This window comes from Metarhizium acridum (genome assembly GCF_019434415.1).
Source record: "Metarhizium acridum strain ARSEF 324 chromosome Unknown scaffold_141, whole genome shotgun sequence".
Taxonomy (NCBI): domain Eukaryota; kingdom Fungi; phylum Ascomycota; class Sordariomycetes; order Hypocreales; family Clavicipitaceae; genus Metarhizium; species Metarhizium acridum.
The window spans coordinates 352,286-365,597 of NW_027094020.1; the positions used below are offsets into that span (position 1 = coordinate 352,286).

Consider the following 13,312-nt stretch of genomic DNA (forward strand, 5'->3'; position numbering starts at 1 on the left):
TGATTCAGAGAATTCTTGACGAAGGGTGAACATCTACACGCCATGTTTGGACTTGAGCTCATCTTCACTAGACGTCGTCAGCTGCAATGACTTAGACGCGTTGTCGTGAATTGAGATCTGTGACTCTGTGAGCTTGTGACCCGCAAACTTCCCCATGGCCGCTCGGCAAATTCACGCTTGCCGGGGACAAGCCACACTCTTCCCAAATTCTCCGAACCTTTTCTCGTGATTTCTTTCCTATTGCTTCCCAATCAACGTACACTCATTATTAACCATCGTCTTTATTATTGAATCGGGAGAAATGAACGGACTTAGCTCGGCTGGGCCTCGTAGGAGGCGTCGACCTGCAACATCCTGTCACCTGTGAGCCATGCCGCGCTCGCAAAACTCCCATGTGACAGGCCACTGCCATGCGAGAGATGTAAGAGGGCGAGAAGCGTGACGGGAGTGTTTCTACCGAGTTGATGCTAGAGCAAATGGAAATCGATCTGTGGCCTATGCGAATGACATGCCTCAGCGAACAGCTTCGTCTGATGCTACAGGGCGTGAAGGTTCACTCTTCTGCCTGCGCAGCTCGCACAACGCACAACCACCGCCACAGAGACACGGTACTGCTCATTTCAGGCCGTTTCTACATGGTAATTTTGGGCCGTTCGACCAAGGTTTCAGAATAATTCCGAGGCTTGAGGCCCTATTTGAAAAATATGTTGGTAGTGGTTGAGAAGAGCACGGCTTGGAGAGGACAGCAGCCCGGCTCAACACTACTAGGATGATGCCGCTGCCGAACAGCCAAGATAATGTCCAGCTGTTTGGGTGCAGCCATTGGATGCACCTGGCTCGTTTACTTGTGAGTAAATGCTCAATACCTGCTTCTCATACCCGATGTTTGCTGATGCAGTAGGAAGCTTCGACAATGCCCAAGCAGAGTTTGCCTTGGACAGCTTAGACATCGACCCTTCTGAACACTTGAGACTATTTAGGAGCTTACGAAGAACTCGCGTCGCGACAAAGTCTCGCCTTAATACCGGTACAAACAGTCTCAAGTCGATGACATCGCCAGCTTGCCCGGAAAAGCTGCATGCGACGAGCTGATCCTGTGTTGTCACAAAAGGCTTGAACCAATCTATCGCATTGTTAACACACTGTTGTTTCAGAAGCAGTGCGATGATTTCTGGTCCAAAATGGCCAAAAGTCTGCAGGGGTGCAGTTCTTGGTCTTATTCATTGTGCTCCTTGCTATCGGCAGCACCCTTCACCGAGGCTCTGGTGGTAACGAGCATCGTAAAAAGGCATCTGAATGGAATCATCTGGCTCTCCGTGGCTCGTGGGCCGTCTGAAAAGTCTACTATGAATATGGAGGGCCTTCAAATATTCTGTGCCCTATTACTGTCTAAACAAACGACTCTTCATTGTCCTGGCCCGACGTGGTTATCGGCAGGGTCCCTACTGACCGCAGCCATGTCCATGGGACTTCATAGGGACCTGAAATACCTGCCTTTACTGTCGCTATATCAATGCCAAATGCGAAAACGGCTGTGGGCGACAACGATGGGGCTAGTTATACAGCACGAGCTCGACAGTGGCGTGCCTTTACTCTCGTCCCAACGAAACTATGACACGAGTCTCCTGCAGAACTGCAATGACGATTTGCGTGACCTCGAGGACGAAGTTGCTAAATGTACGCCTAATCATCCTACGGCAAACTCGCTGCAGACGGCGCTAGCTGAATCAACGCCGCTTCGAATGGAAATTGTGCGGCTGCTCAATGGCTTGAACAACGAGCCGAGCTTTGATCAAGTTATCGCCTTGGGTGCGAAATACGAACAGAAGCACGCAAGATGCGGTGAGTCTTGGTTGCTGATGACGAAAGTCTCGGAACTAATGACCTCCACCGCCACTTCATGGATGTCTCATTTCATGGTATACTATTCTACTCTATCAGGGCTACAAGATTCAGGCAGGGGGGGAATCCCGAATATCATCTTACACAAAAGACTTGTGTATAATCAGTTCTTGCCTTTGCATCACAAGTCATTGAGACCTCGAGCAGTGGTGAAGCAGATGCCTATCAATGGCTATTTGAGCTTGCGAACGTTGGAGGAGGGTCTTTTCAGGGCTGCCTCGGGCTTCTGGTTCTCGGAATGGAAGTATTTCTGCAATTAGGGGAGCAGGAACACGGGCAAAAAGGCGATCGCCCAGACCAGACTCTTGATGAGTCGCGAGGGCAGATTGTAGACCGGCTGGATGCAATTTGTGCGTGCGAGACGGGCATTGAATTGGGAAGCATGAATATGAAGGCCTACTACTCTTGATAGGAGCTTTTGTCTCAGTTACGAGCGCTCGAAATGCATATTCCAGCAGATCGTCTGGTATACACGGATCTTTTGACGGCTCTACAAAAATGTGAGCATTTTTTGCGGCAGCGTACCAACAATGTAGGCGCATTCGTGACGGTGGATGGCGTGGAGGCTGAGACTTTGAAAATGTCGATGGATCTGACCATGGTGCGTGAAATGCTAAATAAACTCATACTTTTGTCCCTAATTTCTCACAATTGGTTGCAGGATGGTCTCATCAACTGGGATACATCTCAGCTCCTCAACTTGCCTAACTTTGAATGAGGCGACGTGACGTGAACCGGCGCAACAGTCGAAATGTGCTGATGGAGATGGGGTTCTGATATGCCAGCCACCAACTACAAGCTCCAAGGCTACTTCTACTTCTTCATCAGATCTCGCGAGGCTGAACATTGAGGCAGATGGAAAGGAGATTTTAGTCCTTTTAGTCGACTGAACTACAGTCACTCCTGCAGTTCTTCCCAGCCCTCTTGATAAGGAAACCACAACACACAAATTCCCAAGCCAAGCCTTGGGATGGCCCCCCGGTTTGGTTTTGTTTTTTTGTCTTTTAAGCTCTTCCAAGTGATCAGGTCTAGGTACCCCATCAACTTGGGGGGATTATTCGCTTGTATTATTGTGACCTCCGGTATCTCTTTTGCAACCGAGTATTCGTTTCGATCATCAGCATGACTCTCACTTTCTCCGAAATCTCTTGCGAGGCGAGTTCTTCCACTGCAATGGCGTCGGACGAGCCAGATTTCACATATGATGGCAACAAGGGGACGGTAACAGCCGGCCAGTTTGAGGTTGGAGCCGACAATGACATCTTCAGAGGGAACAATGCCGCCAAGACTGCCAACGACCATGAACAGAATATGTCCATGAGATACGCCGTGAAATACTACAGCATCGCCATGGTTTGGGCTGCTGTCATGGCTGCTCCAATCATCATGGAGGCCTACGAAACAGCAATGGTGCCAACCTTCTTTTCCTACAAGGCATTTCAGAGGAAATTTGGTGCGAAGAAGGCCAACACGGACGAATATTTTATTCCGACTTATTGGCAATCTGGAATCACCATGGCTGCCTCTTTTGGTCAGCTTGCTGGTCTTTATTTGGCACCTCATGTCGTCAACCGTATGGGATACCGCGTCTGCAGCGCCGCCGCATTCATATGTGCTGGGCTCTGTCTCATGATTGGCTTTTGGTCCATGCATACAAGTCGTCCTTTGGCTGTGTTTCTGATTGGCGAAATGTGTCTGGGTGTGCCTTGGGGCATGTTTCAAGGCATCACGCTTCCTTATGTTTCTGATATCACACCGCTTAAGCTGAAGGGCCCGGCAACGACCATGATCAACGTCTTTTGGCTTGTTGGGCAAATGACTTCAGCAAGTGTCATGAGCGGTGCGTCTGCGATTGGCAGCTTAGAATGGCGTATCAAAACCCCAATGATTATCCAATATGCCTGGCTTATTCCTCTTCTGGCTCTTGTTTTCAAGGCACCTGACAGCCCTCTCCACCTGAGCCGGAATGGGCAAGATGAGCAGGCTAGAGCAACTCTCCGACGACTCAACAAGGACCCCCTGTTTAATGAAGACGGAGCTCTCGCTATGATCCGCGCAGTCAATCTTCACGAGAAGAAGGCATCAACAGATATGGGGCTTACGGGATGTTTCCGTGGCATCAACCTGCGACGAACGGAGATTGCTGTTGTTAGTTATGTCACACAGCAGTGGGTTGGCACGCCTCTCATGTTTTATTCCGTCAAGGTCCTCCAGAAAGGCGGCCTATCGCAGGCTTCTTCGCTGTATCTCACTATTGGCATGTACGGTCTTTGCATCATATCAACCGTGTCGTCGATGGGGGCGATGCGATTTTGGGGACGGCGGAGCTTGTGGCTTTGTGGATTATCTGGTGAAATTACGTGTCTGGGCGCCATTGGAACTTTGTCTTTTTTTCTCGATGAGCATGGTAAGAAGAGGTCGGGGCTTCCTTGGGCGATTGCTGCGTTCCTGATTCTCTATGCCGCCATCTACAACTTTACAATCGGACCAGTTTGCTATACAATTGTAGCCGAAACGCCAGCTACTAGACTCAAGGCTGCGACCAACTCGCTTTCTCGTGCGATTTATATAATTTTTGCCGTAACGAACTTGTACCTAGTCCCGAACCTTTTGGAGAATGCGCCTGTTGGATGGGGTCTCGGAACCAAGGCAGCCCTGGTTTGGGCAGGCTCAGCCACGGCTTGTCTGATTTGGGCTTTCTTCCGCCTGCCAGAAACAAAGGATCGCACCCCAGCCGAGGTTGATATCCTATTTGAAAGGAAGATCAGGGCTCGCGACTGGACCAAGGCTGTTGTGTAAGGGGGGACGTCGTGAGGGCCGAGGGAGGGAGCAGTTGGTAATGGTGAGATTAGCGCATGCTGCATACGCACTAGCAGAAAAATTATAGTACTATCGATGAATGCGATGAAACTTTTAATAAGCATGGAATAAGCATGATCGGTCTAGGCGTCTCTCGCAGAAAGTTTCCATGTGCATGGCTTCTATTCCTGAATCCTGACGACTAAGGGTAGTGCTGAAGTGGCGGTTACTGGGCGGACGCCTAGAGAAGTGGAGGCAATCCTATTGATGCCCAAGGAATGAACTTTTCTATTCTGGTCGATACATGAATAAATACTGCTGGGTACCTAGGTACACACTGTATGTATAACTTATGCTAGGGCCCATGCACAGGCACATGCACTGACCAGCACTGCACTATTAGCAGGCAGCGCCCGTAGCCTAAATTTGTTTCCTCTGCATCACACTTCTTCACTCCGCCTCGCTCTCTTGCCATACTCGCATAGTATATTTGCCTATGGATACGTATACACGGATACACCGCAACTCACTACGGTGCAGCGCCTTCACGTCACGTCAAAACTCACATTGGACCCCTCAAAATGCCCATTAAGCGGCATTACGAACGAGGATACGGTACTGAAGGCGTCTCGCACACGAAACCGACTCTTTGCGTATCCCTAAACGTATGTGGCCAAAAGGATAAAATCCAGTCTATTGGAATATACCCTCGCATGCTCAATCCATCGTCTATATCCCCCTCCCGCAGGCGTGCACAGCCCCTCCTACTTGCGCAGCTTTAAAACAATCCACGAAGCAATCCTATACCCGGCAATAATGGAAATCATGATGCCGACATTCCGGCCCATGTTGCCGGTCGAGTAGCCGTACTGGTCCAAGACGGCCTGGCCGGCAATCTCGCAGCGATCGGCCAAGGGCAACTGGTACATGCACCGGCAGCCGTGCCCGCAGGCGTACGTGCGCTCGGCAAACTCATTGACCATCATGCCCTCAAAGACGTACTTTTGGTAGTCCCAGTAGTGGAAGACGTACTTGTAAAAGGCGTTTAGAATGGTGGGCGGGACCATGAAGCCGCCGACGGACATCCAGAGGCCGTTTGCAAAGGCCACGAGGGCGAGGGAGATGACGAAGCTGGGCACGAGGGAGGACATGAAGACGACGAGCGACTCGGCGGCCAGCAGGTCGAGGAAGAGCCACATGATCCAGGTGAAGAAGGCCTTGGCCGTGGGCTGGAAGTTGGACAGCCAGTACGAGACGGCGGAGAAGAGGACGGAGATGAAGAAGAGGTAGGGGACGCCGATGAGGAAGTTGGCGACGACGAACTCGCCGGCGCCGTAGAGCCCGTTGCGCAGGTCCTTGACGTACTGGAGGCGGTCCTCGAGGAAGGCGGGCACGTAGGCGACGGCCATGAAGGACATGAAGGCCGACCCGAAGAAGAGGGCGTTGATGAAGGGCTGGATGGACTCCTGGTTGGGCGAGAGGCGCACCCACACGGTGCCCATCATGACGGCGAGCCCCGTGTACATGGCGATGCGGATGCCGTAGGCCACGACGTCGCGGTAGGACTTGACCAGCGAGCGGTGCAGGAGGGTGAGGGTGAGGCGCAGGGGCGACGGCTTGCGCATCTCGGACAGGTCGAGCGGGTGCGCGGCCGCGGAGAGGTCGGCGATGAGGGCGCCCGTCTCGCGGGCCTGCGGCGACGCGAGCCACTGCGCGTGGAGGGCGTCGAGGCGGGCCGAGGCGGCGGCGGCGGCGGCGGCGTCGCGCGAGAAGTCGAGGTTGACGAGGTCGAGGAGGAACTCGGCCGGGTTGGTGTAGCTGGGGACGGCGGCGCCGAGGGCGTGGAAGTGCGGCACGGCGGCGGCGACGGGCCCGCAGAAGTGCGTCTTGCCGGCCGCCAGGAGCACCAGCCGGTCAAAGAGGTTGAAGGTGGCCGTCGACGGCTGGTGGATGGAGCAGACGACGATGAGGGCGTGGCGCCGGGCCACGGCGCGCAGGTAGCTGACGACTTCGCGCGAGGCGGCCGAGTCGAGGCCCGACGTGGGCTCGTCGAGGAACAGGACGCGCGGGCTCGTCATGAGCTGGCTGGCCACGCCGACGCGCCGCTTCTGCCCGCCCGATATGCCCTTGCGGATGGGCGTGCCGATGAGCGTCGACGCCTGCGATGTGAGCCCGAAGGAGGCCAGGAGGGAGTCGATGCGGAGGAGGCGTTCTTTCCGCGAGAGCGAGCTGTGGCATTCATGTCAGCCCCCTTGTTTTGTGGTGTTGAGGAGGAGGAGGAGGAACAAGAGGGTTGGGAAACAACCTCGTGCTGGCGAGACGGGAGGAAAACTCGAGCGTCTCCCGGACCGTCAGGGAGCCGATCAGCGCGTCTTCTTGTTCCACGAAGCAGGTCAGTTGGCGAAAGGCCGACTGCGACACCTGGTTGCCGTTGATGAGCACCTTGGCCTGCACGTCGCTTGCGTTGGTGGGCCGGCGCGCGAGGACGTTGAGCAGCGTCGTCTTGCCGCAGCCCGAGGGGCCCATGAGGGCGCAGATTTCGCCTGGCCAGGGGCGTTAGTGTATATATATGAAGACTGGTTTTGTAGGTACGGGAGTGTGTGAGTGTGTACGAGTACTGGGGATGTGTATATACACGCATGTATGAGTGTATACATCTGCGTATGTGCATGTGTACCAGGCATATATGTATGTGTATAAAGTGTGTATATGTGAGGAGTGCATGTATGCATGTGTACACATCTGGGTGTATAGACGTAGGTGTATACATGCATCTCTGCCCAAGTGCTCGTCGACAAGCAAACAAAGGCCACAAACTCACCAGCCAGGACAGCACCCGCCGCGTCGTCCACAATCCTCTTTGGCTTCCTCGTCTCCCTGTCCTTGACCGTGACCGTGACCCCGCTCCAAGTGATATTCTTGACGGTCGAGTTGTCCAGATGCCCGTCCGCAACGGGCTGCTGCTCCGGGTCCGTCTCGACACCGACCGGCGGGCGATCGGGCTTCTCGCAGCCCATCGCTTGTTGGACCATGTCTGCGTGGACTTGATTTATACGTCCTTTTTTTTCTTTATTCAAAACAAAAATTCAAAATTCCGAGTATATACGTTTTGAAAAGGAAGAGGAAAAAACTCGACGAGGAGGCGGGGAAGACACCAGCTCTTTGTACTGGGAGAGCAAAGCTGGTCGGCGAGACGCAGGGATCCTTGCGGACCCGTGAGCAATATATGCAGCGCGATATCGTTTTTGGTACAATGGGTTCTTGTACGGCGTCGGGTGAGGGGGGGACGAGAATGTCCGAAATGAGGAATTCTTTTTTTTAGAAAAAAAAAAAAACTTGGGCACTTTGGTATTACGTGGCGCGGAGAGAAAGGCACATATTTACGTGCCATGCAATTATTCCCCCCTCCCCGGATCTATCCATCTTTTGATGGATGACATCCGTGGCAGAGGTCGAGGAGACGTATCATGATACGTGACTCCGCGTGCGGCTGCCGTGGTGGGTACATGCAACGGTTTGCGACCCGCGAGGCGAGTTGGCAGAGTTTTGGTCGCCGTCTTGCCCGTGCTGTTATACTTTAATATTCGCTGCTGGGCAGGCCCGATGGCCCGTGGCAGCGCCGCTCTGCATCAGTCGACTGTTTGCCCAGTTCTTGTCGGATGGCGCCTCGTCGGGAATCTGGGGCCCACCAGGTGCGACCCATTAAATTTTCCTAGATACTCGGTACTCCGCACTAGAGATGCATCTCAACTGGCTGGTGCTCTTGGCATTGTTTAATGTTAGATTTTGGCGCTGGCTTCCGGGCACACCCATGCGAAAACCGGCGGGGCAAATTGCCCTATTGGCTGCGTCGTGGCCGTCGACCCACGCCGCCGTGCTTCTGCCAAGTTTAAATGCGGGAGCCTCCCTGCCCTTGGAGAATGCATACCACCCGACCATTGCTCGCCTACCTGACCTAACCCGACCATTATAATTGACCTGACCTGACTATTATTATAGGGCCCTTATTACTTTTTAATTAGCTAGAAATTTTTAAGCTATAAAGACTTAATTTCCCCTTATAATATAATTAATTAATAAAAGTATAATTAAAAAAAAAATTTTCTTTTATTTATATTTAATAAAATTCCTCTTAAAATATAATTAAATTTAACTTTAAATTAAATTTATATTACTCTTTACCTTTTTATTTACGCTTTTACCTTTTATAATTATTATAATAAATATACCTATATACTTTTATAAACTTTAAAATAGTAATAGTATTAATTAATTATTAAATTTACTTAATATATATAATAAATTTTTATTTAATAATAAAGATAATAATATAAATAACTTAAGAGATATTTAAGCACTTAAAGTAATTCTTACTCTTAAGTATACTCTTATAAATAAGGTATTTTATAATAACTTATATATTAAAATACTTTTATTAATTTATATTTTATAGGTTAAGTTTTTAAAAGTATCTTTATTACTTTTCACGTATTTATTATTAAATAATTAAATTTAAATTTTAAATAATTTATTAATTATTAATTAAGTTTTCTTTATTACTTTTATTCTTAAAATACTATAAACTATAAATAATAATATTAAATATATTATTCTTATAAAAGTATTAAGTAAGAAAGATATAAAATAGCCTTAAAAGAGTATTTAATATAATATAAAAAGATTCTTTTTAGGTAAAGTAATAACTTTAATTATATTAAAAGGTATTTTAATATTTTAATATACTTTTATATATAATAAAGAGAAAGTATACTAATATTTTACTTTAACTCTTTAAAATTATTATTATATAATAATTATATTTAAGCTTTTTAATACGTTAACTTTAATAAGAGAACGTATATTTAATATTATTATTAAAAAGTAGGTTTTAAGGTAAGATATATATTTTTAAACTTATTTTCTTATATTAATATTATTATATTTTAATTAAGTATATATTATTTAATAAAAGTTTAATAAAAAAATATCTTATAAATTATTTTAAGATAATTATTAATTAATAATAAAAGAGTCTTAATATAATTATATTACTTAATTTTAGTAAATTTATATATAATATATTAATTAATCTTTAAACATACTTAATTAATATAATAATTACTTTTATAATATTATAAACTTAAAGTTTATAGATTATTATAATTAAATTTATAATATTATTAATAATAATAATATTATAAGTTATAATAAAAAGTATTTTTTTTTTATAAATAACTTTTAAAGAAAATAAACTTATAATAAGTACTTAAATATTATAAATATATAAAAGAATATTAATACTTATTATAAAAGATTATAATTACTTAAATTAAAACGTAAAATTAATTTCTCTTTAATGTAAAGTTATTTTTAACTTTATAATTTCTATATTTATTAAAAGTATATCTTAGCTTATAATATTATTATATAAAGAGTATAAATACCCTTTATCTCTCTTATTTGAGGTATTACCTTTTATTTTATAAAGTATTATAAGGGTTATTAAATAAATTAATAAGCCTTATATAAGTTTAAGTAAGTTTAATAAGATTTTATTTAAAATTAATTTAAAGTAAATTTAATATTAATTTATATTAAATATATTCTTAAAATTAAAAGAGCTTTTAAACTTTATTAAAGAATATAAGAGAAAATACCTCTTAAATATATATAAAAGCTTAATTAATATTAATTACATTTAATTTATAATATAAAAAGAGTAAATAATACTTTTCCCTTTAAGCTTATTTAAAATTATAATATTTTATAAATAATTAAAGAAGAAAAGAGAAGGCTATTAAGTAAGTATAAGAATTCTTATTTATATTATATTCATATTAATAAGTTAATAGATTTAATATTATATTAATAATAAAACCTATTAAATAATAATTTACTTTTATAATTATTAAGTAACTTAATAGTAATAAATAAGTATAAATTACTTTTTACTTAATATTAATTATAAGTAATTATAAAATTCCTAGGAAATTAAGATTATTTAAGCTTAATATAGCTTATTATTAAAGAAAGGTAAGTTATAAAATATTAAACTTAAAGTTAAATTATTAACTTAAAGTAAATTTATAATAATTCCTTTAATAAAAGTATTTATTAATAGTAAATTAATAAACATGTATTATTATATATTTTTTATTATTTTTAAACTCTTTAAGGAAAAATTTAATATTAAAATATAATAAAAATATCTTATATCTTAAAATAATATTAATAAGAAAAGTTCACTTAAATTAATAGGTGTTATTATTAATTAAAATTAATAATATACTTAAGGTAAGTTATATTATATATTATAATATATATTAAGGTATTTACTTATAAGTTTTAGGCTTAAACTTATATCTTAAAAAGAATATTAATTCTTTATATTAAGATTAAAAATAATAAGCTTAAAGTTATATTTACTTTTATTAAATACACTTTAAAAGAGATATAAAAAAATATTACTCTTAAAATAATACTAGGCCTAATAATAAGTGTAAATAACTTATATTACTATTAAAAGTAACCTTTATATTCTAATATAATTAAATGTATAATTTAATTAAAGGTTTAAGAATTTATTTATTAATTATTTTAATTATAATTTAAATTAATTCTAATACGTATAATATATAAAGTAATAGCTAGAGTTATTTACTTAGATTTAATATAAGCGTTACCTTATAATTCGTTTTAAGCTATATTATACTATATTATTAATACTACCTAAAGATTAGGATTCTTTATTAGCTATAATTAATACTATTAAAATATTATATAAAGCTTTATATAAATAGGCTAATAAATATATTTTAGCTTATTATATTATTATATCTTATTAAACTTATAATTAGAATTTATTAAGAAGAGATACTCTTAAGCGTTAATTATAAATTCTATTATTATATTAAGATATTAAATTATAAGGTAAATTTATAAACTAAGAAGTTATAAAAAGTATATTATTTACTTATTTATACTATTACATATAAATTAACTTTCTTTTAAAATAAAAATCGTTTAAAGTTAAATAACTTAAATAATAATTTAAGTATAAATAATAATTAAAGTCCTAATTAAGAAAGATTTATTAGTATTATAATTTTTAAAGCTATAAATTAAAATTATTTAAAAGATAACCTTAACTTTAATAATAATAATAAAAGTATATTAAATTATAGCGTTTTATTTAATAGTATACTATATTAATAAAGGTAAAGCTAATAAAAAGAGTATAAGAATTTATTCTAGATTAATTTAAGCTAAATTTTTTTTAATTAATTAATTATATATAATACTATAAATTTATATTAAAGCTTACATTATATAATAACTTAATTATAAAGCTAAAGTCTTCTTAAATTATAAGAAAGATAAGCGAATATAAAACGTATTTAAGTTAAAGTAAGAGTAATATAAAGAGAGATTAAGCGAAAAGATAAAGAATAAAAATCTTAATTAAAGTTAAAAACTTTAAAGATATAAGCTTAAATTATAAGAGAAAATAATTAAGCTCTCTTATAAAGATAAATTATATTTTAATAATAATAACTTTAATTACCTTAACTTAATACCTTAAATATAAATTTAAATAAATTTTTAAATACTTTTAACTTAAATTCTTTTTAATATATTTAATTTATTATTATAAAAAAAGAATATTATATATAAATAAGTTCCTAAGAAATCTTTTTATATCTTTAAAATATAAATTTATTAAATTTACATGTAAATTTATTATATTTATTTATATAAAAATTAATATAATAAATTTACATGTAAATTTAATAGATTTATATATAAATAAATTGAATAGCGCAGAAGAGCACGGTCCGCGGGGCAGGCAGCGGAGCGATATTTCAAGGAATAACCCTAACCCCAACCATAACCAAAACATCAAGAGTTGCAAGGCACCAGTGGCAGGCATTGATTCCAAAGCCAAACATGTATCAGTCGAGCCAAAGAACAGCAAGTGATGAATTTCTTGCTAGTTGACACCGTGTCATCGCCATGTCGATTAAATATAATAGATTTATATAAAAATTAATATAATAAATACATATATAAATCTATTAAATTTACATGTAAATCTATTATATTAATTTTTATATAAATCTATTATATTTACATGTAAATTTATTATATTTACATATAAATCTATTAAATTTACATGTATATTTATATAAATCTATTAAATTTACATGTAAATCTATTAAATTTATATATAAATCTATTAAATTTACATGTATATCTATTAAATTTACATATAAATCTATTATATTTATTTACATATAAATTTAATAGATTTACATGTAAATTTAATAGATTTACATGTAAATTTAATAGATTTACATGTAAATTTAATAAATTTATATAAAAATTAATATAATAAATTTACATATAAATACTTATTTTATTTATATATATATATTTATTTTATTTATATATATATATTTATTTTATTTATATATATATATTTATTTTATTTATATATATATCTTTATTTTCTTTATCTCTCTCTCTTTCTTTTCTTTCTCTCTCTCTCTTTCTTTTCTTTCTCTCTCTCTTTCTTTTCTTTCTCTCTCTCTCTTTCTTTTCTTTCTCTCTC

The 13,312-nt window shown here is 39.7% G+C and overlaps 3 protein-coding genes across 4 annotated transcripts; 2 read left to right on the forward strand and 1 right to left on the reverse strand.

The window, feature by feature from the left end:
* Window positions 1-1,457: 1,457 nt before the first annotated feature.
* J3458_008764 (uncharacterized protein) lies at window positions 1,458-2,317 on the forward strand (the record flags this gene model as incomplete). Its single annotated transcript, XM_066119374.1, has 2 exons — window positions 1,458-1,842; window positions 2,010-2,317. 2 exons carry the CDS (start codon window positions 1,458-1,460, stop codon window positions 2,309-2,311), a joined length of 687 nt encoding a protein of 228 aa, XP_065975166.1. The 3' UTR covers window positions 2,312-2,317.
* Window positions 2,318-3,024: 707 nt separating this feature from the next.
* On the forward strand, window positions 3,025-6,417 carry J3458_008765 (uncharacterized protein; the record flags this gene model as incomplete). Its single annotated transcript, XM_007817773.2, has 1 exon — window positions 3,025-6,417. One exon carries the CDS (start codon window positions 3,025-3,027, stop codon window positions 4,699-4,701), a length of 1,677 nt encoding a protein of 558 aa, XP_007815964.2. The 3' UTR covers window positions 4,702-6,417.
* Window positions 4,253-8,186, reverse strand: J3458_008766 (uncharacterized protein). Of its 2 annotated transcripts, XM_066119375.1 has the most exons (3): window positions 7,523-8,186; window positions 7,007-7,244; window positions 4,253-6,930 (listed from the first exon to the last, which is right to left on the reverse strand). In XM_066119375.1, exons 1-3 carry the CDS (start codon window positions 7,731-7,733, stop codon window positions 5,466-5,468), a joined length of 1,914 nt encoding a protein of 637 aa, XP_065975167.1. In that variant the 5' UTR covers window positions 7,734-8,186; the 3' UTR covers window positions 4,253-5,465. The 2 variants fall into 2 exon arrangements, with proteins under 2 accessions (XP_065975167.1, XP_065975168.1); XM_066119376.1 differs by having other exon boundaries at window positions 7,007-8,186.
* Window positions 8,187-13,312: the final 5,126 nt, after the last annotated feature.